This window comes from Vipera ursinii, assembly GCF_947247035.1.
Source record: "Vipera ursinii genome assembly, chromosome: 5".
NCBI classification, from domain to species: domain Eukaryota; kingdom Metazoa; phylum Chordata; class Lepidosauria; order Squamata; family Viperidae; genus Vipera; species Vipera ursinii.
In genome coordinates, this window is record NC_139518.1 from 1591985 (window position 1) to 1619973 (window position 27989).

Genomic DNA, 27989 nt, shown 5'->3' on the forward strand with positions numbered 1-27989 from the left:
AGTTTCTCTTTAATTCTGGGTTGCTTCTCTCCTTGACTGGTTTCCATCCATTGTTGCTTCTTGTCCTGCCTTCTGGGGCTTTGGAGAATAGCTTGACTGCCTCTTCTTTGGGGCAGCCCCTGAGATACTGGAAGACTGCTATCATGTCACCCCTCGTCCTTCTCGTCATTAAATTAGACATCCCCAATTTCAGCAACTGTCCTTCGTATCTTTTAGCCTCCAGCCCAAGAAGCATCTTTGCTCCGCTTCTCTGCACCCTTCCCAGAGTCTTCCCTCCGGGCTCACTGCATCGTCCACAGCTGAAGCCACCTTACTTGGGGAGCGCCGTGGCCAAGGCACATGGGTCTGACCTTGGTGAGCCGGCCAACCTCCCACTAGCCAAGTCAATGGGGAAAGGAAGGCAGATTCGCTTCGTGACCGCAAACTCCACTTAACAACGTTGCCGCCCTCCCCCCTCCCAAAAAAAGGCCGTAACATGGGATGCAACTCATTTAACAACCTTCTTGCTTCGGGATGGAAATGGACACGGGCAGGTCCTCAGCGTACGACCGCAACGGAGCCCCAAATTTCCAGACATTTGTTAAGCGAGGTTTGCCCCCATTTTACCACCTTCCATGCCAGGGTCGTTAAGCGAATCACTGCAGTTGTTAAGTTGGCGACACGGTCATTAAATGAATCTGGCTTCCCCGATACATTTGCTTGTCATTCGGTAGTAAAATCTGATCAGGTGTCCCCGGGACGCCGCCACCGTCATTAAGTGCACGCCCGTCGCCGAGCCTCTGAATTTTGATCCCGTGAGCGAGGGGGATGCTGCAACAGCCGTTAAGCGTGGAAAAACAGCCATGAGTTACTTTTTCCCAGTGCTGCTGTGACTTCTTCAAACGGACGCTAAATGAACGGTTGCACGTAGAGGACTAGCTGTTGTGGGATTTTGGACTGCCAGCGCCCTAGAGATTTTGATGGAAGCAAGGTGTTGTGTGTGTGTAATGATTTAGGACCTGCACCGGGACCAGGAGGTGTCAGGTTCAAAGTCCACCCCCCACCCCAGCCCCAGAGGCAAATTGGGTGGACTGGTGACATGCCTTCCTTCCCAGTCCTTACTGGCTTGCGGTGGCTGGGAAAACTGGGGGAGGGAGGGAACTAGGGATGCGGCCTTGAATTCTTGCACAAAAGATGTCAATCTAACAAAATAAGTATCTTTTCTTATCTGACAGGCTCCCGAGGTAATCTCTGCTTTCTTCACACACACAGGCGGATCGAGAAAGTGAGCCAAGTCACACAGCCCAGATCTGACAACAGAACCGCTGTACTTTTAAATATTCCCTTTCACCCGGAACTTTTTGCTCAACTTCTCCAGGGTTCATCCTACGCCAGGAATCGGCCAATCGTGGCAACTTTAAGACCCCGTGGACTTCGACTCCCAGAATTCCCCAGCCAGCCTGGAATTCTGGGAACTGAAGTCCACAAAAGTCAAAGTCTAGCCGCGTCCTGAAGCCTGGAGCGGCTTCCTAGAAACCGCGTATCTGATAGGAGGGTGGGGAAAGATCCAACAGATTTCAAAAGATTCCCCAAATTTCAACCGGGATCTAGACCAAACCCCAGAAGGGGGTCTCCCCAAAACAGCAGTTCAATCACCAAACGAGGTAGATCCTCGAATCACGTCCGCAACGGAGCCCAAAATTTCTGTTGTTAAGCGAGACATTTGTGAAGTGAATTTTGACCCATTTTACCAAGGTGAATCGCTGCAGTTCTTAATTTAGCAATACGGTCGTTAAGTGAATCCAGCTTACCGGAAGGTCGCAAAAGGGGATCACGTGACCCCCCCCAGGACCCTGCGACTGTCATAACTACGAGTCCGTTGCCAGGCCTCCCCACGCGACCCCTGGGGATGCTGCGATGGACGTAAGTGCGAAAAGCAGTCATAAGTTACTTTTTTCCAGTGCCGTGGTAACCTTGAACGGTCGCTAAATGAACCACTGTAGTTTGGGGACTGCCAGTGCTATGATCCAATCACTGCTGGGATCACGTGAGCCCCGGGGACAGTGCAGCCGTCGCAAGTACACGCCGGTTGCCAAGCCTCTGAATTCTGATCACGTGACCCACGGTGGACGCTGCGACGGTCCTTAAGTGTGAAAAACCGTCGTACGTCAATGTTGTGACTAAACGAGTGGTTGTAAGTCAAGGATTACGTATACCCCACAGAAGCGTGGCCCCGATGGCAAGGAGGTGGGGCTGCTGGGACCCTCAGGAGACACACAAACACACACAGACACACACACACAACTTCAGCCCCTTTTCTCTGGAGACCCATCACGGCGCAGCTGAGAAACACAGCAGCTTTTCCGGAATATAAAATAAATATAAAATTCGGACGTCTTTCCACGCTCGGCCGACATGCAATTAAAATAAAAATACAACATGCTGGGTGAGCGGACTGTCATTAAGCCAGCAGGAGACGAAGGAGGGGGCCGCTATGGAAAATCATGCTGGTGGAATAACATCCTCCGTTTTAAAACGCTACGCTCGTCTTTTTTTTTTTTTAAAAAAAAACATTTCTAAAATCAATAAGTTCTAATATATCTTTTTTTTTTAAACTGAACTGGGTTTCCCCCCCCCTCTTTAAGGTGATGAAAGAATCTGAAAGAATACAGTGAATTTTGTCAATTGTAAGCCCTGATGGTTTGTAAAAACTGATTAAGGTTGCCAACAGAAATATATAATAATAATAATAATAATAATAATAATAATAATAATAATAATAAGAAGAAGAAGAAGAAGAAGAAGAAGAAGAAGAAGAAGAAGAAGAAGAAGAAGAAGAAGAAGAAGAAGAAGAAGAAGAAGAAGAAGAAGAAGAAGAAGTTGGAAGGGACCTTGGAGGTCATCTAGTCCAACCCCCTGCTAAGGCAGGAAATCCTATACCGCTTCTGGAGGCAGGTTGTTCCACCGGTTAATTGTCCTGTCAGGAAGTTTTCTCCTTCGCCTAGTATCCCATTCTTTTATTCTCCTTTGCAATTTATATCCGGATAAAATACCGGTAAATAAAATTTGCAAACTGGAATAACATCTCCCAACTTTTAGAGTCGACATCTGTAAGCAAGGGGGAACAAAAGATCCCAGACTGGGTCTTTTCAGGTCTAGTCTCACACACACACACACACCCATACCCCGAGAGGGCAGGTTTTATTTCACAAGTCATCAATCCATCCATCAGAGTAGAGCTGGAAGGGACCTTGGCGGTCATCTAGTCCAACCCTCTGCTGAAGCAGGACAGCCTACCCCATTTCAGACAAACGGTTGTCCATTCTCTTCTTGGAAACAGTCACAGCCTCCGGTGGCAAGCCGTTCCACGGGTGAATTGTTCTCAGGAAATTCCTCCTTAGTTCCAGGTTGCTTCTCTCCTTGACTAGTTTCTCCCACCCGTCGCTTTCCTGTCCTTCTTTGGAAAAGTTCTGGAGAAGCTTCTTGGAGGAGAAGCGAAACGTTTTCAAGGAAGACCATCCAGTTGGCTTTTGGAAAAGCACTTTTGGGACAACGTGAGAATCTCCACAGAGATTTTACAGTTTTCCAGCATGGGTGGGGAATGGGGGATTATTCGCTGGAAAGATTTATATTCTCCTGCTTCAGTTTAGCTGAGCCCTATCACAGTCTCAAAAAACGACTTGGGGAGCATGGGAATTTAATCCATCCCGAAATAAAATAAAAACAAACCATAAATAAATTGGTTTTTTTTAAAAAAAACACCTTTACAACCAAAGTAAAAGACAAAAGTTAAATTTAAAAAAAAACAGTAAACGAAAGAAGAAAGAAAACGAAAAAAACACCACCCAATCGAGAAAATAAAACAAAACACAAAATAATGCCAAGTAAAATAGAAAATTTAAAAAACCCCAGAAATTAAAACAAAAAGGAATAAAAAATAAAAAGCAAAACAGAAAGCAAAACAAAATTTAAAAAAAATAAAAAGAAATGAAAAAGAAACAAAAAAATAAAATGAAAAATAAAAGAAGAGATTGGACGGCCATTTTGTCTGAAATGGTCTAGGGCAGGGGGTAGGCAACCTTGGCTCTTTTATGACTCGTGGACTTCAACTCCCAGAATTCCTGAGCCAGCCACGCTGAGGGAAAAGGGAGAGGTTTCCAAGCTGAGCCATGCTGGCTCAGGAATTCTGGGAGTTGAAGTCCACGAGTCATAAAAGAGCCGAAGTTGCCTACCCGTGGTCTAGGGTTTCCTGCCTGATCAGGGGCTTGGACTAGATGACCTCCAAGGTCCCTTCCAACTTTATTTATTGTTGTTGTTGTCGTTGTTATAAAATAAAACGGAAAACAAAACAAAAACGAAATGAGAAATAAAAAACAAAACAAAAAAATAAAAATAAAAACAAAACGCAAAACAACAAAATAAAATAATGCAAAATAAAGGAGATTAAAATAAGCAGGCAATTTTTCCCCCCATCCCTAATCCATCCTCCCCGCCCCGCAGAATCACCACCCTGAAGGCTCAACTCACACACACACACCCCCGAGTAACCCCAAAGCCCCCCCCACACTTCTCGGAAGCCCCTCCCAAATGAAATTAAAAGCCCCCGGTTTATGCAAGAAAAGTGGGCTGTGTTTTGTTGTCTTCCCTGAGCAACAGCTGGGAAAAGTCCCGGGGCGAAGCGTCACACCCCCAAACTCCTGGTCTTCGTCTCTGGGTTTTTCCCCACAACACCCCAAAGAAAAGTGGTAGGTGGGGACCCCATCGAAAAACGGAGGGAGGGGTGGTCCCTCCTCAATCGACACACGGTCGCAAGTATTGAAACCCGAGGCCAATACGGGTACTCCTCAACTTACGACCAAAATCGAGTGCCAAACGCCCGTAGCTAAGCGAGACAGTCGTGAACCGAGGTCCGCCCCATTTTACGACTGTTCTTGCCACTCTTGTTAAGCGAATCACTGCCGTTCTTAAATCCGTAATACGGTTGTTAAGTGAATCTGGTTTTCCCGTTGACTTTCCTTGTCAGAAGGTCGCAAAAGGGGACACTGCAACCGTCATAAAAATGAGCCAGTTGTCGGATATCCGAATGCAAATCACCTGACCGCGTGGGGATGCTGCAACGGTCATAAGTGTGAAAAAACGGTCGTTAAGTCAGCTTTTTTTTTTTAGTGCCGCTGTAACTTCAAACGGAACTGCTGTAAGTTGAGGACTGCCTGTGTCGATCAGCGTGCAATCCTAAGGGGGAGCGCGACCTGAGCCCTGCTTGTCCTCTAAACAAACCGTGTGTGTGTGTGTGTGTGTGTGTGTGTGTGTTTGTGTTGGAGATCCCTTAAGATCCCCTTCTCTGCAAACCCCAATTTTTGGACCCCTCTGGAGCGTGGGAACTTCACTTCCCCTAATGTCGCCATCCGAAGGAGCAACTTAAATCAAAGTAGATTTAAGAGTTCCCTCTGGGTGGGGTGGGGGGGGCACCCGGGGCGGGAGGGGTAAAGAAGAGACAAATATTTCCATTTTTAAATTATTATTATTATTATTGAAAGCCAGCCTTGCAATTTTAAGGCAGGAGATAAATCTTGTAAACCCTTAAAGAGACAAAGCCCCCCCTTTTGTTTTTCTTTAGGAGGCTGTTCTCTGCGGGGGAAATTACGGGTGGGTGGGTGGGTGGGTGTCTCTGCAAACTAAGCTGAAATATTTTTGTCTCTGCAAACTAATCTGAAATATTCCCCATTTTAAAAGGGGCCCCCGAAACCCTCTCCTGAATGGGAAGAGTCGGTTTTGCTCCTCCTAAAATGGTGTCGCTTTCAAAGTTACAGGCAGTCCTCCGCTTAACGACCGTAAAGGGAAACAAGGTTTTCCTTTACTAAGCAAGGTGGCTGCAATGCCCGTCGCGCCCAATTTTACGACTTTTGCCACAGTTGTTAAGTGAATCGCGCAGTGAAGTGGCTATTCCCCACTGACTTCGCTGGTGATAAGGTCATAAAAGGAGGGAAAAAATCACGTGACCCCGGGGACACTGCGACCGTCATAAATGTGAGTCAGTTGCCAGACGTCTGAATTCTGACCAGGTGACGGCGGGGATGCTCTGACGGTCGCTAAGTGTGAAAAATGGTCCCAAGTTCCCTTTTTCCCCCCAGTACCATTGTAACTTTGAGTGGACAACTATCCGTTGTAAGTCGAGGACTAGAAGCAGTGTCAATCATTATCGCAGAAAAAGGATGAGCCTTAATGAGTATATGGCTTGGTTTGGTGTAGGATAGTTTGAGCTACCATGTAGTAACTATATATTTATTTAATCCTTTATCTCGTTCAATAGGCTTTATTGTTTTTTTAAAAAAAACTTTAAAAAGTTTGGGTGTTTTTATACTTGTTTTAGCTTTTAAAAATTACTTATTTTATTATTTATTATTATTATTATTTTATTGAAAAGTTTTACAATACATTTTTTAAAAAGACAAAACCCCTCCCCTCCCCCTCCCCCTCCCCCGACTTCCCAGAGCTCAATACAGGGTATAAAAATACAAACAATCATAATCTACCTTATGCAAACAACAATAAAATATTAAATCTATCGCACTTTAACTCTTATAAAATAACTATAAGCAATATAAATATCACATCAATACTTATTCAAATGCTAGGCGAAACTTTTTAGTCCCATATTTGTTCTGGATATAATCAATCCATCTTCTCCACTCCACAATATATCTCTGTTGCGACTGATCTTACTTATTTTATTTATTCGATTTATAGGCCACCTATCCTGCGTGGACAGCCGCTTACCCGCAAGTAAAAGCAAGACAAAACACATTAAATGCTAAAATAACAAATGCTAACCTTACCACTGTTTGCATGCCATTTTAATTTAAATGCAACTTATGTTTTTTTTTGGGGGGGGGGTTCAGTACGTCCGTCTGAATTTTGATCATGTGACCCACGGTTATAAGTGTGAAACATGGTCGTTAAGCGGCTTTTTTTTTTTAGTGTCGTTCTAACTTTGAACGGCCACTAAAGTGAAGTGTTGTAAGAAATCAACTGGGGTGTTGTTGTTGTTTTTCACGGGGGGGGGGCTTTGCCGGCCGCAGCTGCTGGAATTTTCCCTTTCCTGACCCGGGTGTGTAGCAAGAGACCGCGTTAGAGGAAAAAAAAATATATATTCTGCTTTTTTTCCTCAAGGGCAGGGAGGGGAAAGAGTGGGAAAAAAAATAATAAAGGGGAAGTTTATTTCCACCGTTCCCGCAACTGGTTTTTCCCCGGAGCGGCAGTTGCCAAATTGTGTTCCCAGAAACAATGTGTATGTGGGGTGTGTGTGTGTGTGTGTGTGTTGGAGTAGGTGGGCAGCTTAGGGTAGAGGAACAGCGGGAGACGTCCCTTGTGTGGTTGAGGTTTTCTTTCTTTCTTTCTTTTTCCTTCCTTCCATCATCCTTCCTCTGTCCCTCCTTCATTTCCTTCCTTCCTTCCTTCCTTCTCTCATCTCCTTGCTTGCTTTCCTTCCTTCCTTCCTACCTTCTTCTTTTCATCATCTCCTTCTTCCTTTTTCTCTCCCTCCCCTTTCCTTCCTCTATCCCTCCCCTTTCCTTCCTTCCTTCCTTCCTTCCTTCCTTCCTTCCTTCCTTCCTTCCTTCCTTCCTTCCTTCCTTCCTTCCCTCATTTTCTTTCCTTCCTCTCTCCCTCCCCTTTCCTCCCTTCTTTCCTCGGTTTCCCCAGAATTCAAGGGAGCTTGGACTTAGTTCGCTTGTGGCTCCGTGGGGATTCTAGGCTGATTCCTAGTTGTGTGGTCCAAGAAGCAGCAGACATTTTGGGCTCCGCCGCGACCGTAAGTCGAGGAGGAGCCCGTATTTCCTTGAAAAGCCCCAGTGACGGAACAACCGCAGCTTCTGGAGGCGAGGAGTTCCACTGACTAACTGCTCTCCCCATCGCACAAAATGCGCCCTTCCTGCTAGGCTGGGCCTCCTCCCTTCACTTCCCAGCACGCCGGCAAACCCACCAGGTGAACGAAAAGAGGTCGGGAGAGGAAGCCTAATAAAAAAAAAAATATTAAAATCTTTTCTGGCAATGCGAGCCACCTTTGGAAGAGCTGGTGGAAACGGAGAAGAGCCTTCAAACCTGGGTGGAGCGCCATGCAATTAAAACTCTTAGTAGGTCATGGCAACCTAAGAGATACTACCAGTTAGGTGGGTTCCCAACCTGTCATTAAGGAGAAAAGAGGAGGAGAGTTGTTGGCTGACGAGCCCTGGAGTCACATCAAGTGGCAAAGTGCAAACAAGAAGCAGCCCAGTGGTGGGATCTTCAGATCTTCTGACTTAGGGCCAAGTAAGAGAACTGGGAAAGTCAAGGGTGACAACAACAACAACAACAAAGTGGGCTGCAGAACACAAAAGAGGAGCCTCCGGTTTGCACGGAGTTGCAAGAAGTTGCCGCTGCATCATCACCGGAAGTTTTTAAGAAGAGACTGGACAGCCATTTGTCTGAAATGGTATAGGGCTTCCTGCCTGAGCAGGGGGTTGGACTAGATGACCTCCAAGGTCCCTTCCAACTTTTATCATGATGATGATCATCATCATCATCAGTGCTTTTTTTCTAAAAGAAAAAGGCGCCGGAACTCACACATGTCATACAACCCGCCTTGCCTACCTTACAAGGCTCCATCCAAAAAAGGTGCCGGGCCTCCGTTCTGAGCGTTCTATGACAAAAAAAGCCCTGATCATCATCATCATTATTATTATAAAACTTTTATTCATTAAACATGAAACTCAGTCAACTGAACACTCAAATTGACTGGCACTAAAGGTTGACACGGGTTGCTGCCAGCATCCTAGGTATCAACCAGGTATCTCCGTAAAATGTAAGATGTTCCGAGTAGCGCAGTTTTTTGTAGCTTTGCTGGAGTTATTGCAGGAAGCTGCAATTTCTTGAGGTGTTTTGCAAAGTTTTCAGACATAGTTCCCAGCGCCCCGATGACAATGGGGATCACGGTTACGCGTTTCATCCATAATTGCGCGGTTTCGATGGCCAGGTGGCGGTATTTCGTAATTTTTCCCAGTTCTTTTTCTTCGAATCTGGCATCTCCTGGTACAGCGATATCAATCAGCTGTACGCTTCGGTTCTCTACGACTGCAATATCTGGCGTGTTGTGTTCCAAATGGCGATCTGTCTTTGGAGGTCCCACAAGATCTTCACCCTCTCATTCTCGACAACTTTTTCCACCCTATGTTCCCACGACTTTTCGGACACAGGCAAGTCATATTTTTTACACAATGCCCAGTGGATTAGTTTAGCAACTTGGTCACGTCTAGCTTTGTAATCCGTTTGCGCGATTTTGCTGCACTCACATATTAAATGTGAAACAGTTTCGACGTTGTCGTGGCAAAGTCATTCAAACTTCGTTTTCCTTCTTCTACAGTTTCGTGGATTTGCAGTAGCCCTCTGCCCTCTATTCTTCTTGGCAGGTACAACCTGTCGATGTCACTTCGTGGATGCAGAGCGTGGTGCACGTTCAAAAGTTTACGCGTTTTCCGGTCTAGGTGTTCCAATTTTTCAGCCAGTGTCCAGTTGATAATTCCAGCTGGGTAGCGTATCACTGGGACTGCCCATGTATGAATGGCTTTAATTATATTTCCAGCATTCAGCTTCGATTTTAGTATTTTGCGGACTCTCCTGATGTATTCCTTTTGTGTTGACTCTTTGACTTTTCCATTCAAGATGTTAGCGGCTTCCAACATGCCTAAATATTTGTAACCGTCATCCTTTGCTAGTGCTTTCATAATACTTCCGTTTCCCATTTCTATTCCTTCTATTTTTCCCATTTTTCCTCGCTGCATGGATAATATAGCACATTTTCCAAGTCCAAAGTCCATTCTGATGTCGCTGCTAAACAGGTGAGTATTGATTCAAGTTCAGTGTGGCTTTTCGCATACAGTTTTAAGTCATCCATGTATAGTGGATGGTTTATCTTGCCATGCTGGCTTGAGATGTGGTATCCCAGTTTTGTGTTTCGTAATATTATTGTCAATGGGATTAATGCGATGTTGAACCGTAGTGGTGAAAGTGAGTCCCCTTGGAAGATTTATTTATTTAGTTAGTTAGTTAGTTAGTTTATTTATTTATTTATTTAATTAAATTTTTATACCGCCCTTCTCCCGAAGGACTCAGGGCAGTTTACAGGGCAGCATATAAAAGACAATATAAAAAGATAATATAAAATTAAAATGAATTAAATTAATTAAAGCTCAACAATTAAAACAATATTAAAAAGCTAAAACCCCTTCAGTTTTCAGTTATTATTATTATTATTATTATTACTATTATTATTATTAACAAACAACAACAACAAAACAACAACAACAACAACAAACAACAACAACAACAACAACAATAATAATAATAATAATAATATTCCTCGTCTGATGTTGATTTCACCAATGTTCTCCCCATTTGCTGTTAGACTAGATGACCTCCAAGGTCCCTTCCAACTTTTATCATCATCATCATCATTATTACAATTTGGAAAGAATATTTCGACTGCCCCATAGCTCCCAGGTCTGGTCAACAAAAAAGCCCAGAACTTTCTCCTTACAGAACCTCCAAGATTTAAAATACAAGCAGTCCCTGACTTACAACCGTTCCTTTACTAACGGTTCGAAGTTACAACGGCAACAAAAATGGCTATTTATGACCGCTGTTCACACTTACAACCTTTGCAGCCTCCCCAGGGTCACATGATCAAAATTCAGATGCTTGGCAACTGACTCGTACTTACGATGGTCGCAGCGCCCCGGGGGAATCACGTGATCCCCCTTTTGCGACGTTCTGGCAAGCAAAGTCAAGGAGGGAAGCCAGATTCGCTTAACGACCGTCTGGCTAACTGATCCACCGCAGTGATTCTCTTTAACAACTGTAGCAGGACAGGTTGCAAAACAGGGCAAAACTCACTTAGCAAACGTTCCGCTTAGCCAACGAGAGATCTGGGGCTCAATTTTGGGTGTGTGTAAGCCGAGGACTGCCTGTAAATATGATATTCCAGAGGTGCCCATAGGATCTGCAATTTGCAAAAGACCGGGAGGAATACGACTTCAGAAAATTACCACCTCCTTGGCTTAATTACAAACCAGGTTTCTAGGAACACGGCCTGATGGCGGGTTGACGCATCGGCTCTGCCCTACATTCCCAACAGCGACGTCACCCAACAGACCATGAGAAAACATAAGCCGGAAAGAGACATAATCTCCACTTTTATTTAACCCCTTGGAAGGAGGAAGACTGTGGAGGGCCTGGGGGCTCTCTGAGCTGGGTGCCTTTCTTGCAGATGTTTCATTACCCAGCATCATCGGTGCTAGAAGGGGGGGGGTTACAGAGAGGAGGAGGAGGAGGAGAACTGTGGGATCCTTTCTGCTCTCTGAGCTGGGTGGTTTTCTTGTAGATGTTTCATGACCCAATTAGGGAACATCATAATTGTTAGAAGGGATGGGGGTTTGCAGAGAGGAGGAAGAGGAGGAGGAGGAGGAGGAGGAGGAGGAGGAGGAGGAGGAGGAAGAGGACTGTGGGGTCCTGGATGCTCTCTGAGCTGGGTGCCTTTCTTGCAGATGCTTCATTACCCAGCATCATCAGTGCTAGAAGGGGGGGGGGGTTACAGAGAGGAGGAGGAGGAGGAGGAGGAGGAGGAGGAGGAGGAGGAGGAGGAGGAGGAGGAGGACTGTGAGGTCCTGGATGCTCTCTGAGCTGGGTGGCTTTCTTGTAGATGTTTCAGGACCCAACTAGGGAACATCATCAGTGCTAGAAGGGAGGGGGGTCTATGGGGAGGAGGAGGAGGAAGAGGAGGAGGAGGGGGGACAAGGAAGAAGACTACTACTAGTAGTACAGAAGACTTGGTGCTCTCTGAGCTTCGTGGTTTCCTTTCAGATGTTTCACGGCCCACCTAGCTAAACTCTTCAGCGAAGAAAGCAGGGAATAACACCAGACAAACAGCCGAGCGGACAACAACACTCTAATCGAGAACGACCCGGGATGAAAAACACGTCCCCACAACTCTGGCAGGGCAAGCAACTGTTCCCTAACAGGACCGCTTCTGTGCCAAATCCAGCTGGCCTCCCCTTCTTCCTCCTTGGGACCCAACCAGACCCAACTCTTCCCACCCGAAAGTTGACTTACCGTCCAGGTGGCCGATTTTGCAGTGCTGGACTGTTGAAAGGAGACGTCGAAGCTGTGGGGCCCCGGATAATCTGTGTTGGAGGGGATGGCCGGAGATGGAGAAAGGGCGTCGAAGGTGGAACTGGGCTGGGCGTAGGGCGACGGGGCTGTGACGCTGTTCTGGGCGTGCTCCGTGTTGTATGGACTCGTGGAGGAAGAGCCGTTCTGGATCTGCTGGTCCATGCTGTTCAGAAGCCCCAGGTTGGTGTACTGTGGCTAGGAGGAGAGAAAGGCAGGAGGTGAGGGCTACTGGATGGGTGCAAATCAGTTACTAGGGGTTGGGTTTTCTGCGCGAGACAAGGAACAGCCTGGGACAACATGCAAAAGGGGGTCAGGGGGTCAGCTTCTAATAAAGAAGGCACCAAGAAAGAAGCCCACCCCGTCAAATTGTTCTCCAAAGCGCCAAAAGGGAAGGACGAGAAACAATGGTTGGAAACCAATCAAGGAGAGAAGCAACCTGGAACTAAGGAGAAACTTCCCGACAGTGAGGACAATCAACCAGTGGAACTGCTTGCCACCAGAGGTTGTGAATGCTCCAACAGTGGAGGCTTTTAAGAAGAAACTGGACAATTACCTGTCTTAAGATGCTATATAGTATATGTGCTGCCGAAGCGAGGACAAGATGCTATATAGGTTCTCCTGCTTGAGCAGGGGGCTGGACTAGAAGACCTCCAAGGTCCCTTCCAATTCTGTTCTGTTCTACTCTACTCCTATATTCTATTCTATTCTATTCTATTCTATTCTATTCTATTCTATTCTATTCTATTCTATTCTATTTTCTATTCTATTTTCTATTCTATTCTATATTCTATATTCTATTCTATTCTATTCTATTCTATTCTATTCTATTTTCTATTCTATTTTCTATTCTATTCTATTCTATATTCTATTCTATTCTATTCTATTCTATTCTATTCTATTCTATTCTATTCTATTCTATTCTATTCTACTCTACTCTACTCTACTCCTATTCTATTCTATCCTATTTCCTGTAGGAACATGATGGAGTTGGCCAAATGGGCAATTCACCTGGTCAAGTCTAATGATGCCAGGCTTTCTCTGGGTCATCTTGCCAAATTTGCGATCCAGCCCTGCTTTCCCTCCCTCCCTTACTTCCTCATTTTCCTTCCTTCCCCTTTCCTTCTTCTTTCCTTCTTTCCTTCCTTCCTCCCTTTTCCTTTCCTTCCTTCCTACATCATTCTTTCCTTTCCTTTCCATCTCTTCCCTTCCCCTTCCCCTTCTCCTTCCTTCCTTCCTTCCTTCCTTCCTTCCTCCCTTCCTTCCCTCCACCTCCTCAATCAGAGTCCAGCCCCCAGACAAGATTCCAGAGTTTGCATTCAATGTCATTTCAGCTCCGGGCTAAATGCACGGGGTCCCTGCTTTCCCCATTCCCCCAGGCAGGAAACCAGCTTCTCTGCCAGATTCGCCTTTATTTTCACGGAGGCGAAGCGAAAACCTCAGCGACATCCGAAGGCAGGTAGGCACACGTCGTCCCAGATCCCGCAAAATGCACAATAGAACTCAAGAAGCACAACAGGCTCGCCGCTTTCCCTACAAAGCCCGAATGCCAGATAAGAACAGCGGCCATTCACAACTCTTAGCCATAACCGTTTTCTTAGCTTTGGTATGTAATTTCACAACGCGGGAGACAAAAATCCCCACCCACCCACCCCCCCTTTTCAAATAGGAGCTTGAATGGAATGTACCGCTTGTGTGTTGAAAAAAAAGTTCCATTTTATTTCCATGATTTGTCTCCACGTTTGTCTCGGCCTCACCGACACACAAAGGCGCTTAGGTAACATTTGCAAAAGGTCTGAAATCTCAGTCGAAACGTTGGCATCGTGATTAAAAGGAGATATTTTTTTCTTGCCCTAATTTGTCCAGGCATTTTCGGCCTGGTGTTCATAATATCCGATAGGGAGGCTTAAGGAAGGAGTCTCAAAATCCTTTCAATCGAGCTGAGCTCGAATGCAATTTTGGCTTCCTAAATCTAATTAGTTGTTGTTAGTTGCGAAGTCGTGTCCGACCCATCGCGACCCCATGGACAACGTTCCTCCAGGCCTTCCTGTCCTCTACCATCTTCTGGAGTCCATTTATGTTCAGGCCTCCTGCTTCAGGGACTCCATCCAGCCACCTCCTTCTCTGTCGTCCCCTGAAGTTGAGTTTCCACTTCAGGATCTGGCCTTCTAAAGAGCAGTCGGGGTTGATCTCCTCCAGGACTCCAGGTTGACCCACAACGCTTGAAGGGAACGTGCTGGGGGGGGAGCAGGTTGTTGTCCAGGACCCCCACAATCCCCATCCCCCCCCAAGGGACTTCTTAAGAGATAGTTCCTGTGCTTGGAACTCCCTGCCACTTAGCGCATCAACAGAAGGGAATATTTGCAGCTTGAGGTTGAAATACGGGTCCTTGGTGTTCTCTAAGCTGGGTGGTTTTCTTGCAGACTTTTCATAACCCAGCTAGGTAATTCCACCAGTAGAAAGAAGTGGGGTTTCATGGGGGGGGAGGAGGAGGAGGAGGAGGAGGAAGAGGAGGAGGAGGAGGAGGAGGAGGAGGAAAGGACAGTGGGGTCCTGGGTGGTCTCTGAGCTTGACTGTTTCCTTCCAGATGTTTCATGACCCAACTAGGGAACATCATCAGTGCTAGAATGGAATGAGGGAGAAGGAGGAGGAGGAGGAGAACTGTCAGGTCCTTGGTCCTCTCTGAGCTGGGTGGTTCCCTTGTAGACGTTTCATGAGCCAAGTAGGGAACATCATCAGTGCTAGAAGGGAAGGGAGTTTGCAGACAGGAGGAGGAGGAGGAGGAAGAGGAGGAGGAGGGAGGAGGAAGGAAGGAGGAGGAGGAGGGAAGAGGAGGAACAAGAAGAGGAGGAAGAGGACTGAGGGGTCTTGGTGCTCTCTGAGCTGGGTGGTTTCCTTGCAGACGTTTCATGACCCAACTAGGGAACATCATCAGTGCGAGGAGGAGTAGGAGGAGGAGGACTATAGGGTGCCTGGTGCACTCCAAGCTGGGTGGTTTCCTTACAGACGTTTCATGACCCAGCTAGGGAACGTCATCAGGGCTAGAAGGGAGGGGGCTTTGCAGAGAAGAGGAGGAGGAGGAGGAGGACCGGGGGACCCTCGGTCCTCTGAGCTTGCCTCTTCTTTCTGCAGACCTTCCGTGACCCAACAAGGGGACACCATCAGCGCCCCTGAGCAGCTAAGCAGGCCTTTGGCCAACCTTTCGCCCACCTTAAAACGCCGCCCTTTTCCCAAAGCTCTCCCCAAACTCCTCCACGCACCGCAGCCAGGGACCCCCCCCTTCCTCTCTGCCCCCCCGTTCCCCCACCCAGGCGTACTCAGAAAGAAAGAAAGAAAGAAAGAAAGAAAGAAAGAAAGAAAGAAAGAAAGAAAGAAAGAAAGAAAGAAAGAAAGAAAGAAAGAAAAGACCCACTGAGGCATCCCAACGGCCAGCAGGAAAAAAAAGCATGGAGAAGGCAGCATTCCAGGCGCGCCTCCGGGCCATTTGTCTCAGGTCTGTGTATGTGTGCACGCACGCGCGTGTGTCTGTGTGTGGCGGTGGGCCATTCCTCCCCGGGCATCCGAGGAGGCATTTTGCCCGGCCAAACACCGTCACCTCCTCCTCCTCCTCCTCCTCCTCCTCCTCCTCCCTGCTATTTAAATAGCCATTAATCCCCTCCTTGACGTGAGCAGCTGGAGAGGCGTCTTCCTTGGCTGATCTTCCAACCCTTCTCCCCCCCCCCGCTCCCCCAGGTGCTTCCCCCCCACCCACCTTCCCGGACAGGTGCAGCCCAAATCCAGGTGATCGGAGGTGGGTTAAGACGCCCCTGCCATGTGGAGGGGGGGGGGGAAGGAGGCTGAGCCTGGGGCCAGGAATGCTTCAGGAGCTCCTGGTCACCAAAGGTCACCGTCTGTCTGAAGCCTCTGCTGCCCTCCACCATCACCGCCTGGGGGTGGGTGGGGGGGTGGCAGCTGGGGGTGGAGGGGTCCACACCAGCAGATGACTTTCTGAGAAGCGTGCGCCTGCCGACCAGGAAGCAATCCGAGGGGGCAGCTCAGCACCCCCTCCCCGGGCAAAAAGCTGCTTTGGAATTTGGCCCCCAAGCCAAACCAGGCTGGCTCCTTCGCCTTTCCGCAACAAAGGAGGCACGCCAGAAGCTCCGGGAAAGGGGATATGGGGGGGTGGGGAGGGGGGAGCGATGGAAATACGGGTGAGTCCCTACTCTGAAGCCCCATCTCACTCCAGCACCTCCACTCACTCCTTGGGCATCTAAGGAATAGCAGGAGAGCCGAGCTGGAAGGGACCCTGGAGGTCTTCTAGTCCAGCCCCCTGCTCAAGGAGGAGACCCTTACGGAATCATGGAGTAACAAGAGTTGGAAGGGACCCTAGAGGTCTTCTAGTCCAGCCCCCTGCTCAAGGAGGAGACCCTTACGGGATCATGGAGTAACAGAGTTGGAAGGGACCCTAGAGGTCTTCTAGTCCAGCCCGCTGCTCAAGGAGGAGACCTCTACAGAATCATGGAGTAACAAGAGTTGGAAGGAACCCTGGAGGTCTTCTAGTCCAGCCCCCTACTCAAGGACGAGACCCTTACGGAATCATGGAGTAACAGAGTTGGAAGGGACCCTAGAGGTCTTCTAGTCCAGCCCCCTGCTCAAGGAGGAGACCCTTACGGAATCATGGAGTAACGGAGTTGGAAGGGACCCTAGAGGTCTTCTAGTCCAGCCCCCTGCTCAAGGGGGAGACCCTTACGGGATCATGGAGTAACAGAGTTGGAAGGGACCCTAGAGGTCTTCTAGTCAAGCAGGAGACCCTATACCATTCTAGACAAACAATGGTCCAGTCTCTTCTTAAAAACCTCCAGTGATGGAGCAGTCACGATTTCAAGTGGCAAGCCATTCCACTGATTAATTGTCATCACTGTCTGGAAGTTTAAACCTTTAATTCCAGGTTGCTTCTCTCCTTGATGAGATTCCATCCGTTGCTTCTTGTCCTGCCTTCAGGCGCTTTGGAGAATAGCTTGACTCCCTCTTCTTTGGGGCAGCCCCTGAGAGATTGGAAGGCTGCTATTCTGTCACCCCTGGTCCTTCTCTTTATTAAACTAGACACGCCCAATTCCAGCAACCGTTCCTTGTATGTTTTAGCCTCCAGTCCCCTGATCCTCTTTGTTGCTCTTCTCTGCACTCTTTCTAGAGTCTCAACATCTTTTTTACATCGTGGTGACCAAAACTGGATGCCGGATTCCAAGTGTGGCCTTACCAAGGCCTTGTAAAGCGGTATTAAGACTTCACGTGATCTTGATTCTATCCCTCTGTTAATGCAGTCTAGCACTGTGTTGGCCTTTTTGGCAGCTGCAGCATTTAAAATAGGCATTACAAAGATTAGGCGAAACCCAGCTCAAAGACGGTCCCGGCAAGAAGGACCTCGGAGTCCTAGTGGACGAGCCCTTAAATCTGAGCCCGGCGATGTGCAGCCAAGCAAGCCAACACAATCCTCGGCTGTGTAAACCGAGGCATAGAATCAAGATGGCACGAAGCGTTAGTGCCGCTTTATAAAGCCTCCTTCAGAACTGCTAATTAACTAACCAAAGAGAGAAGCAACCTAGAACTAAGGAGGAATTTCCTGAGAGTTAGAACAATTAACCAGTGGAACTCCTTGCCTCCAGAATTGGTGAATGCTCCAACACTGGAAGTTTTTAAGAAGAGACTGGACAGCCATTTGTCTGAAAGGGTATAGGGTCTCCTGCCTTGAGCAGGGGGTTGGAATAGATGACCTCCAAGGTCCCTTCCAACTATCATCATCATCATCATCATTATAAATATGCAGTACCAATACCAAAAGTAGTAGTACCAATAGTAGTACGAATCGTAAGAGGCGCAGCATCTCCGGGGGGGGGGGTGTCAGGCGGGTCAGGCGATCCCCTTTCGAAACCTTCCAACAAGCCAAGTCCATGGGGAAGCCAGACTCGCTTAACGACCGGGTGACTCCTTTAATAACTGCAGTGATTGGCTTAACAAATGGGGTGAGAAAAGTCGTAAAGTGGGGCATAGCGCCCTTAAACCAATTTCTCGCTTTGCTTCCTAAACTCCGGGTCCCACTGCGGTTGTTAAGCCGAGGACTTACCTGTTAAGAGAAAGTCCTAGAAAATGAAGAAGCTAAACTGCCTTGAGACATTCGGATTCAAACAAGCGTCTGCTACACAACACTTTGTAGACTTGAACAATGATCGATAACAAAAAAAGGTCCGGCACCACGCGGACACCGGCGGCATTGACAAATTCGCCACCAGTCAATTGCAAAAGGCAGCTTGACTTGGAAGAGCTTCCATCCCTCCCAGCAATCAGCAACACTATCAAACGACAACTTCTGCCCATCCCAGGTCCTGGGAAGGACTCGAGAGGTGGATTAAAAATGCCAAATCCGGTCCGAACATCTGGCTGACTGCGCGAGGAACCGTAACAATAACGACCATGGACATTGACAAAATCCCCGTCGGTCAATTGCGGAAGGCAGCTTCGCTCGGAACAGCTGACAACCAGACCTTTAATATTATTAAACGTGAACATCTGCCTCTGGCAGGTCCTTAAGGAGGACTTGAGAAGTGGACAAAAATACCGAATCCGGGTTGAACATCTGGCTGACTCCTTGAGGAACCACGACAATAATAAAAAATGACCCGGGGAGCAACACTGTGGCTGAGTTTACACACTGCACTGATAGCACAAGGTTACGTCTTTGGCTGTGCTTTTCGTGATGGGTGAATCTGGCCAATCCTGGCTTATTCAAACAAACTATTATGGGACATCAATCCTACATGAGGGAGACTCTCGGAAGGTCAAAGCAGGTCAGTCTATCCAGAGCTCAGAACGATGTAACATTGCGATTGTTTTTGCAAAGGGATTGGCCATATTCATCCCAATGGGACTCTCCGAATCAGGAAACTGACCGGTCTACCTTGAGTGATTTATGGAAGGAAGGAAGGAAGGAAGGAAGGAAGGAAGGAAGGAAGGAAGGAAGGAAGGAAGGAAGGAAGGAAGGAAGGAAGGAAGAAAGAAAGAAGAAAGGAAGAAAGAAAGAAAGAAAGAAAGAAAGAAAAGCAATCAGGAAGGAAGGAAGGAAGGAAGGAAGGAAGGAAAAGGAAAAAGAAAGGAAGAAAGAAAGAAAGAAAGAAAGAAAGAAAGGGAGAGGAAAAAGAAAAAGGAAAGAGGAAGAGAAGAGAAAAAAGAAAGAGAGAGGAAAGAAAGAGAAAGAAAGAAAGATCAAGAAGAAAGAAAAAAGAGAAAGGAACGAAGGAAGGAAGGAAAAGGAAAAAGGAAGGAAGAAAGGAAGGAAGGAAGGAAGGAAGGAAGGAAGGAAAGAAGAAAGGGAGAGGAAAAAGAAAAAAGAAAGAGGAAGAGAAGAGAAAAAAAGAAAAGAGAGGAAAGAAAGAAAGAGAAAAAAAGAAAGAAGAGAAAGGAAGGAAGGAAGGAAGGAAGAGGAAGAGAAGAGAAAAAAGAAAAGAGAGAGGAAAGAAAGAGAAAGAAAGAAAGATCAAGAAGAAAGAAAGAAAAGAGAGGAAGGAAGGAAGGAAGGGAGAGGAAAGAAAGAAAAAAAGAAAGGAAGAGAAAAAAAGAAAAGAGAGGAAAAAAAGAAAGAGAAAGAAAGATCAAATAGAAAGAAAAAAGAGAAAGGAGGGAAGGAAGGAAGGAAGGAAGGAAGGAAGGAAGGAAGAAAGAAAGAAAGAAGAAAGAAAGAAAGAAAGAAAGAAAGAAAGAAAGGAGAAAGAAAGAAAGAAAGAAAGAAAGAAAGAAAGAAAGAAAGAAAGAAAGAAAGAAAGAAAGAAAGAAAGAAAGAAAGAAAAGGGATAGTCAGCCGGCAAAATCCTGGCATTTCCTTCCAAGGCTGAAAACATTCTTCAGGTGCATTCTGACAGCCAGCAACCATGAAACACTCACACACACACACACAGGCCGGCCGAGCCCATCCATCACTTTCCAGCAGGTTCATCTTGCCAGAGCCGGCCACGGGAGGGGCCCTTTGACAAATGGCTGGGATTCGCACTCGACGCAGAGCCCCAAACTATTAGCCCACTCAGGCAAGCCGCCCTGGTGACCGGAGAAGGCTTTTTTCCAGCCAAGCGGCACCAACAACCAATCTCATTCTTTGTGCAAACGCAGCCAAGGAGACAGAAAAGAAATCTGTCTTTGGGGGGGGGGGAAAGCACAATTAAATCGAAAGTCCCGAGCGAGCACGCTCTGCGACGCTGCGTCAGGTTTCACAGGCGGTCCCCGACTTGCGACCCTTCGTTTAGCAACTTTTCAAAGCTACAACAGCACTGGAAAACCTTCCCAGCCCCTTTCCGACAAAGTCGAAGTCAATGGGAGAAGCTGGGTTTTGCTCAAGGGCCGTGTGATTCCCTTAACAGCTAGAGTGTTTCGCTTAACGACAGTGGCAGAAAAGGTGCAAAACCGGGTGCATGACTTAACTCGGCACTTGCCTCGCTTAGCAATGGCAATTCCGGTCCTAATTGTGGTCGTTACGAGGAGGACGGTACTTTGTAAGGCCCTACATAGCATCGCGAAGAGCTGTCGCTCAACTCTTCCGATTTAATTGCGCATTTTGAAACGAGAAGCTTCCCGTCTCTCTTCCTCTCTGGCTGCCTGTAAGGACAAGCCCAGATGATCTTTTGACCCAACCCGCCTCAAGAAAGGGACACAAACTTGGTTAGTCCTTTGGTTCTGGGAAGCTCGCCACAGGGAGGAGAAGCTGTAACAAACCACAGTCTTCTGTCAACAAACCGGCATGGATGTATCTCTGCAGCGGAGTTAAGCCCATATTAAACCTCCGAAAAATGGGGAAAAAATTGAAAAAAAGAAACCCTAGGTTTTTAAGAAGAGATTGGACAACCATTTGTCTGACAAATGGGGTTGGACTAGATGACCTCTGAGGTCCCTCCCAACTCTGTTGTCCTTCCGTCCTTCCTTCCTTCCTTCCTTCCTTCCTTCCTTCCTTCCTTCCTTCCTTCCTTCCTTCCTTCCAAAAAGAAGAGACAGTCACTTGTCTGAAATGAGATAGGGTCTCCTACATGAGCAGGGGGTTGGACTAGATGACCTCCCAGGTCCCTTCCAACTCTTGTCATTTTGTTAGGTAAAATTTAAACATTTCCCTCCGGATCAAAAAGCAAAGCCTCCTTGCAACGCAGAAAATCTGCGCTATCTTCTCCCGGCTCTTTTTCCGTCTTTCAAACCATCTCGCTCTTTTCCCGAAAATTAAATGGTGGACACGGAGGACGGGAAGTTCTGCATCATTTTTAAAGCAGTGGGGGTTTTTCCGAACTCGGCCGCTTGAAGACGGGTGGGACTTCAGCTCCCAGAATTCCCCAGCCTGTTCAAAGCAGTCTCTTTTCAAAGTTGGCTGCTTGAAGATGGAGGGATGGATGGGGAATTCTGGGAATTGAAGTCCACCCAACTCCGAGTAGCCGACTTGGAAAAACGCTGATTTAAAGCGAGTCACCCAGAACGTTTCCGCTCCTTCGGATGCCGGCAGTTCACAAATATTTTTTAAAAGGAATGCAACAGAGAGCGGGGGGATGCAGTATAATATTTCACGGCGTTACCGGAAAAGTTACGCCTGTTCTAGGACCGTAACACAACACAACCCTCCAGTGTTGTGGGGTGGGGGGGAACACAAGATTTTGCTGGCGACGCTAACCAGTTGCAAATGGCCAATGATGGAATTGTCACCAATCTCTTTCCGTTGCACATTTGGCCACTGCAAACTAAAAAGGGAGGCAAGGAGGGGGGGGGGGGTTGTCTGCAAACCAGGGTTCCTGCAATTCTACACACACACACACCCTTCTTAAAAATTAAAGTCGCCACGATGTAAAAAAAAAGATGTTGAGATTTTGGAAAGAGTGCAGAAAAGAACAACAGAGATCAGTAGGGGACTGGAGGCTGAAACATACAAGGAACGGTTGCTGGAATTGGGTATGACTCGTTTAATGAAGAGAAGGACCAGGGGTGACATGATAGCAGCCTTCCAGTATCTCAGGGGCTGCCCCAAAGAAGAAGGAGTCAAGCTATTCTCCAAAGTGCTGGAAGGCAGGACAAGAAGCAACGGATGGAAACCAATTAAGGAGAGAAGCAACCTGGAACTAAGGAGAAACTTCCTAACAATGAGGACAATTAACCAGTGGAACGGCTTGCCACCAGAAGTTGTGGGTGCTCCATCACTGGAGATTTTTAAGAAGAGATTGGTCTAGTGTCTCCTGCTCAAGCAGGGGGTTGGACTAGAAGACCTCCAAGGTCCCTTCCAACACTGTTTATTCTATTCTATTCTATTCTATTCTATTCTATTCTATTCTATTCTATTCTATTCCTATCCCATCCTCTATTCTATTCTGTTCTGTTCTATTGTTCTGTTCTATTCTATTATGTTCTGTTCTGTTCTATATTCTATTCTATTCTATTCTATTCTATTCTATTCTATTCTATTCTATTCTATTCTATTCTTTCTCCTATTTTCTATTCTATTCTATTCTATTCTATTCCTATCCCATCCTCTATTCTATTCTGTTCTGTTCTATTGTTCTGTTATATTCTATTATGTTCTGTTCTGTTCTGTTCTATTCTATTCTATTCCTATCCCATCCTCTATTCTATTCTGTTCTGTTCTATTGTTCTGTTCTATTCTATTATGTTCTGTTCTGTTCTGTTCTATATTCTATTCTATTCTTTCTCCTATTTTCTATTCTATTCTATTCTATTCTATTCTATTCTATTCTATTCCTATCCCATCCTCTATTCTATTCTGTTCTGTTCTATTGTTCTGTTCTATTCTATTATGTTCTGTTCTGTTCTATATTCTATTCTATTCTATTCTATTCTATTCTATTCTATTCTATTCTTTCTCCTATTTTCTATTCTATTCTATTCTATTCCTATCCCATCCTCTATTCTATTCTGTTCTGTTCTATTGTTCTGTTCTATTCTATTATGTTCTGTTCTGTTCTATATTCTATTCTATTCTATTCTATTCTATTCTATTCTATTCTATTCTATTCTATTCTATTCTATTCTTATCCCTTCCTCTATTCTGCTCTGCTCTGCTCTATTGCAGGAAGAGGGGTGGGGGCTTCAACGGAGCACCTCTTTGTAGGAGGCACCACAGTGGGATGCATCTTTTAAGAGTTTTTCTCTCTGCGGACCCTGGCTGGACCTGCCCCCCGTTTTCCAAGCGGACCTTTCTTTTAACGGCTGCTCCCTGCCCCACAATTGCACAATCTGACCTGGTTTGGGAAGGATAGCGGTGAATCACGCCGCATTTCAGAAGAGCTTTTATTTAAAGCAGGCAACTCCGGAGCCCAAGACAAAGACGGAATCGGTGAATCGAGGCTGGAATTGCACATCCTGGGATGAATCAGAGCAACCGGGGTGGGGAAGGTGACACACGCTCCCCGTGGGAGCCAAACTGCGTTCGGCCCGCTTGGAAATGCACCTCTGCATGCGAGTCTTCTTGCGTTCGCGTCACGCCAAGAACGATGATGGGATCTGAGGTTTCCCACGCTGCGAGGGCTCCAGGTTGACCCACAACGCTTGAAAGGAACGTGCTGGGGGGGCAGGTTGTTGTCCAGGACCCCCACAATCCCCATTTCCACCCCCCCAAGGGACTTCTTAAGAGATAGTTCCTGTGCTTGGAACTCCCTGCCACTTAGAGCATTAATAGAAGGGAATATCTGCAGTTTGAGGTTGAAATACGGGTGCTTGGTGTTCTCTGAGCTGGGTGGTTTTCTTGCAGACTTTTCATAACCCAGCTAGGTAATTCCACCAGTAGAAAGAAGTGGGGTTTCATGGGAGGGAGGAGGAGGAGGAGGAGGAGGAGGAGGAGGAGGAGGAGGAAAGGACTGTGGGGTCCTGGGTGGTCTCTGAGCTTGACTGTTTCCTTCCAGATGTTTCATGACCCAACTAGGGAACATCATCAGTGCTAGAATGGAATGAGGGAGGAGGAGGAGGAGGACGATGACGACTGTGGGGTCCCTGGTGCTCTCTGAGCTTGGTGGTTTCCTTGCAGATGTTTCATGACCCAACTAGGGAACATCATCAGTACTAGAAGGGAGAGGAGGAAGAGGATTGTGGAGTCCTTGGTGCTCTCTGAGCTTGGCAGTTTTCTTGCAGACATTTCATGATGTGCTGATGAGGTTCCCTAGTTGGGTCATGAAATGTCTGCAAGAAAACAAGCCAATGGGTGGACAGACGGTTGAATGACTGGATGGATGGGTGGATGAAAGAGGGAGGATGCAGGCAGAGGCAGGAGAATGGATGAATGGATTCCTGAACAGTCCCTTTTACCCAGCTCCGGGGGTCCCCCAACCTGGCCTGCCCTTTTAACCATGTTCTGGGGAGACCAGGACAGCCCCTTCCCCTCGGCCGCCTTCCCCCCCCCATCAGGAGGCCCAGAGACGGTGCTGGCACCCAAAGTAAACCAACCAGGCTTCTCTGATGCCACTTAACGCCCACGACGAAGAATCTGAGCCAAAGTGACACAACGTCATGCAAATAAACAAAGCGTGGGATGTGCGTAATTTACGCAAGGGTGTCACAATGTCCGTGTGATGTCACACTCTCCACAGACAGAAGAGTCTGCAGGGGGACCAAAATGGGCAAGCTGGTAACCACCACAGAACGATTCAAACCCTCCCCCCCCTCCATTGTGCAAGGCATCTTTGTATTTGCACACAATATGTACTCTACACACCGAAGGATTTTGCATCGTTGTGATTTTCCCTGTTGCCGGCACTTCTCCTGCCCATAAATATTTTCTTAAGGGACGGAGCAGTGGCAACGTCACGTTGGTCTGTGCCGAGCTGATCTTAAAAAGCTGAGCCGTGACGAACTTGGTTAGTACATAAAAGAGGAGACCACCAGGCGATCCAGGAAAAAAAAACACCACAACATTCCACTTCCCTATTGCCGCATGGAGACTTAGACGGGGAGAAGCAAACTCCACTCCCTCCGCGAAGGGCGGGTTTTAGAAATGGGCTAAATAAATAAAATAAAAAGTGCAATTAAATAAAAGGAGAGTTTATGCCTTTCTTCCTTTTTCTACTTCCCCTCAAAACTTCCCCGGAGAACAGCAAATGATTAGCCTGCCGGCTTTGCAGCTTGCTCTAATTGTGCCGTAATTTGGGTTTTCAAGGCACATCAAAAATTGTTCTTCCTTTTCATTGGAAGGCCTTTTGCAAACGTTTCCTTCTCCGAAGGTACCGTATTTTCCGGCGTATAAGACGACTGGGCGTATAAGACGACCCCCTACATTTCCTGTTAAATTATAGGGTTTGGGCTATACTCGCCGTATAAGACTACCCCTCTTCCAACGCACACTAAATAAAAATTAAAAAACATCAGATTTGATTTTAATGTGGTAATTTTAATTCAAATGCTTATGACATGCAGGTGCTTAGTAGGAAAACTGTCACTTATAAACATAAGGCTGTTTGTCATCAAACATGTAAACATAAAAGAGTGCAAGTGGATATAATAATAATAATAATAATAATAATAATAATAATAATAAGAAGAAGAAGAAGAAGAAGAAGAAGAAGAAGAAGAAGAAGAAGAAGAAGAAGAAGAAGAAGAAGAAGTAGTAGTTGGAGGGGACCTTGGAGGTCATCTAGTCCAACCCCCTGCTAAGGCATGAAACCCTATAAACCCTGTAAAAAAATCACAGACTGCAGCTTCTTCTCCAATTGGTCCCGCTTTCCCTGCGCAGACTAAATGGGAGATCCGCTCCAGGTTTTCCAGCCAGCCCTGTCCCTAAATTTTCAGCACCCGGCGGCGTATAAGACGACCCCTGACTTTTGAGAAGATTTTCGTGGGTTAAAAAGTCGTCTTATACGCCAGAAAATACAGTATCACGAATGGGGTCACAAACGGAATAAGAACAGAGCAAGGAGATCAATCGTCAATTGGGGGGAAGCGGTGGTCCTTGACTTACGACCACGAGGGCAAAATTTCCGTGGCTAAACTAGACACGTCTTACGTGAGCTTTGCCCCACTATATGACCTTCCTCGCCAGAGTTGTTAAACGAATCGCCGCGGGGGTTAAGTTAGCCACACGGTTTCCCCCCCCCCGCCCGGTTGAATTTCCTCGCTGGAAGGTCGCAAAAGGGGATCACGTGACGCCAGTTGCCAAGCGTCCAAATTTGGATCACGCGACCACGGGGATGCTGCAACGGTTGTTAAGAGTGGAAAAGAGTCATAAGTCACTTTTTCCCCCCGCTTAGAATGGTCCCTAAACAGAGCTGCGGGTCAGGTTCAGCCAAAGCGAACTAAAAAGAGACGGAAAATCATTTATTTATTTTTTAACCCGGATGAAATCTGTGCAGCTAATCTGTTGAGCCTTGCGCTGCCAACGGCAAACTCGACAAACACACACCGTCGTGCACAGCCTAGGCCAGGGGTCGGCAACCTTGGCTCTTTTATGACTCGCGGACTTCAACTCCCAGAATTCCCGAGCCAGCATAGCTGGCTCGGGAATTCTGGGAGTTGAAGTCCACGAGTCATAAAAGAGCCAAGGTTGCCGACCCCTGGCCTAGGGGGAATGTAGGCACCCACCCCAAAAATTAGGTGTACAAACTTTCGGTGCTCCGTTCGTAAAAACGCAGAGGCGAAGGAAAAGTCTCGTAAAAATGAGCCAGAATCATTTTTTCCCCCTTCAACTAAGTTCCAGCATGATGACTAACCGCTTTTTACAAGATGGTGGGCAGGGGGCTCAAATTTGCTGGCCCGCCCTTTCATCCCTCCGGCTCGCAGCCTCTCTTCCCCCCCAAAAAGACACAGGGAGCAAACTCTAAGCCAGGCCGATCAAAGCAGTCACGATCTATCTTTATTTACTTATTAAATTTATATGACACCCGTTCTCAGCATCCCCCGAGATGGTGGGAGGCTTAACGTACAATAAAAAGGCAAATATAAAAACATTTAAGAGTTTGCAAATCCAGCGGTACAAAAACTATAAGCCTATTTATGAGTTAGGCAGGTTTAAGGGAAGGGAAGGGAAGGGAAGGGAAGGGAAGGGAAGGGAAGGGAAGGGAAGGAGAAGGAGAAGGAGAAGGAGAAGGAGAAGGAGAAGGAGAAGGAAAAGGGGAGGAGAAATGGAAAGACATAAAGGAATAGAATAGAATAGAATAGAATAGAATAGAATAGAATAGAATAGAATAGAATAGAATAGAATAGAATAGAATAGAATAGAATAGAATAGAATAGAATAGAATAGAATAGAATAGAGAAAATGAATAGAATAGAAAATAGAAGAATAGAATAGAATAGAATAGAATAGAATAGAATAGAATAGAATAGAATAGAATAGAATAGAATAGAATAGAATAGAAATAGAAATAGAAATAGAGAAAAAGAATAGAATAGAATAGAATAGAATAGAATAGAATAGAATAGAATAGAATAGAATAGAATAGGAGAAAATGAATAGAATAGAATAGAATAGAATAGAATAGAATAGAATAGAATAGAAAATAGAAAATAGAAAATAGAATAGAATAGAATAGAATAGAACAGAACGGAATGGAATGGAATGGAATAGAATAGAATAGAACAAAACAAAACTTGGAGGTTCCAAAAACCTCTATCCCTCCAATTATGGGGATGGTGCCAACCTCCCACCGGGCCAAAAGGCTTCACAAGGCCTGTGTCGTCCCTCCCTCCTTCTTTGGACCCCCTCCCCAATTCTTTCATCATGATTGACAAGGAATTCATACATTCTCACCGTGAAGATTCAGGAATGAGTGGCTAGGAAACGAAGCAAAATAATTTCTAAATATGGAATGGACCATTAAGAGCAA

At 46.4% G+C, this 27989-nt stretch overlaps 1 protein-coding gene across 6 annotated transcripts in view; it reads right to left on the bottom strand.

Moving 5' to 3' along the window:
* TP63 (tumor protein p63) overlaps positions 1-27989 on the bottom strand; it is a gene marked incomplete at its 3' end in the record, with an annotated part of 133249 nt that overhangs the window by 66185 nt on the left and 39075 nt on the right. For all 6 annotated transcript variants that reach the window (XM_083363964.1, XM_083363966.1, XM_083363961.1 and 3 more), the window contains one exon: positions 12121-12375. In XM_083363964.1, the coding sequence (XP_083220090.1) occupies positions 12121-12375 (255 nt within the window). The remainder of the gene's footprint in view (positions 1-12120; positions 12376-27989) is intronic.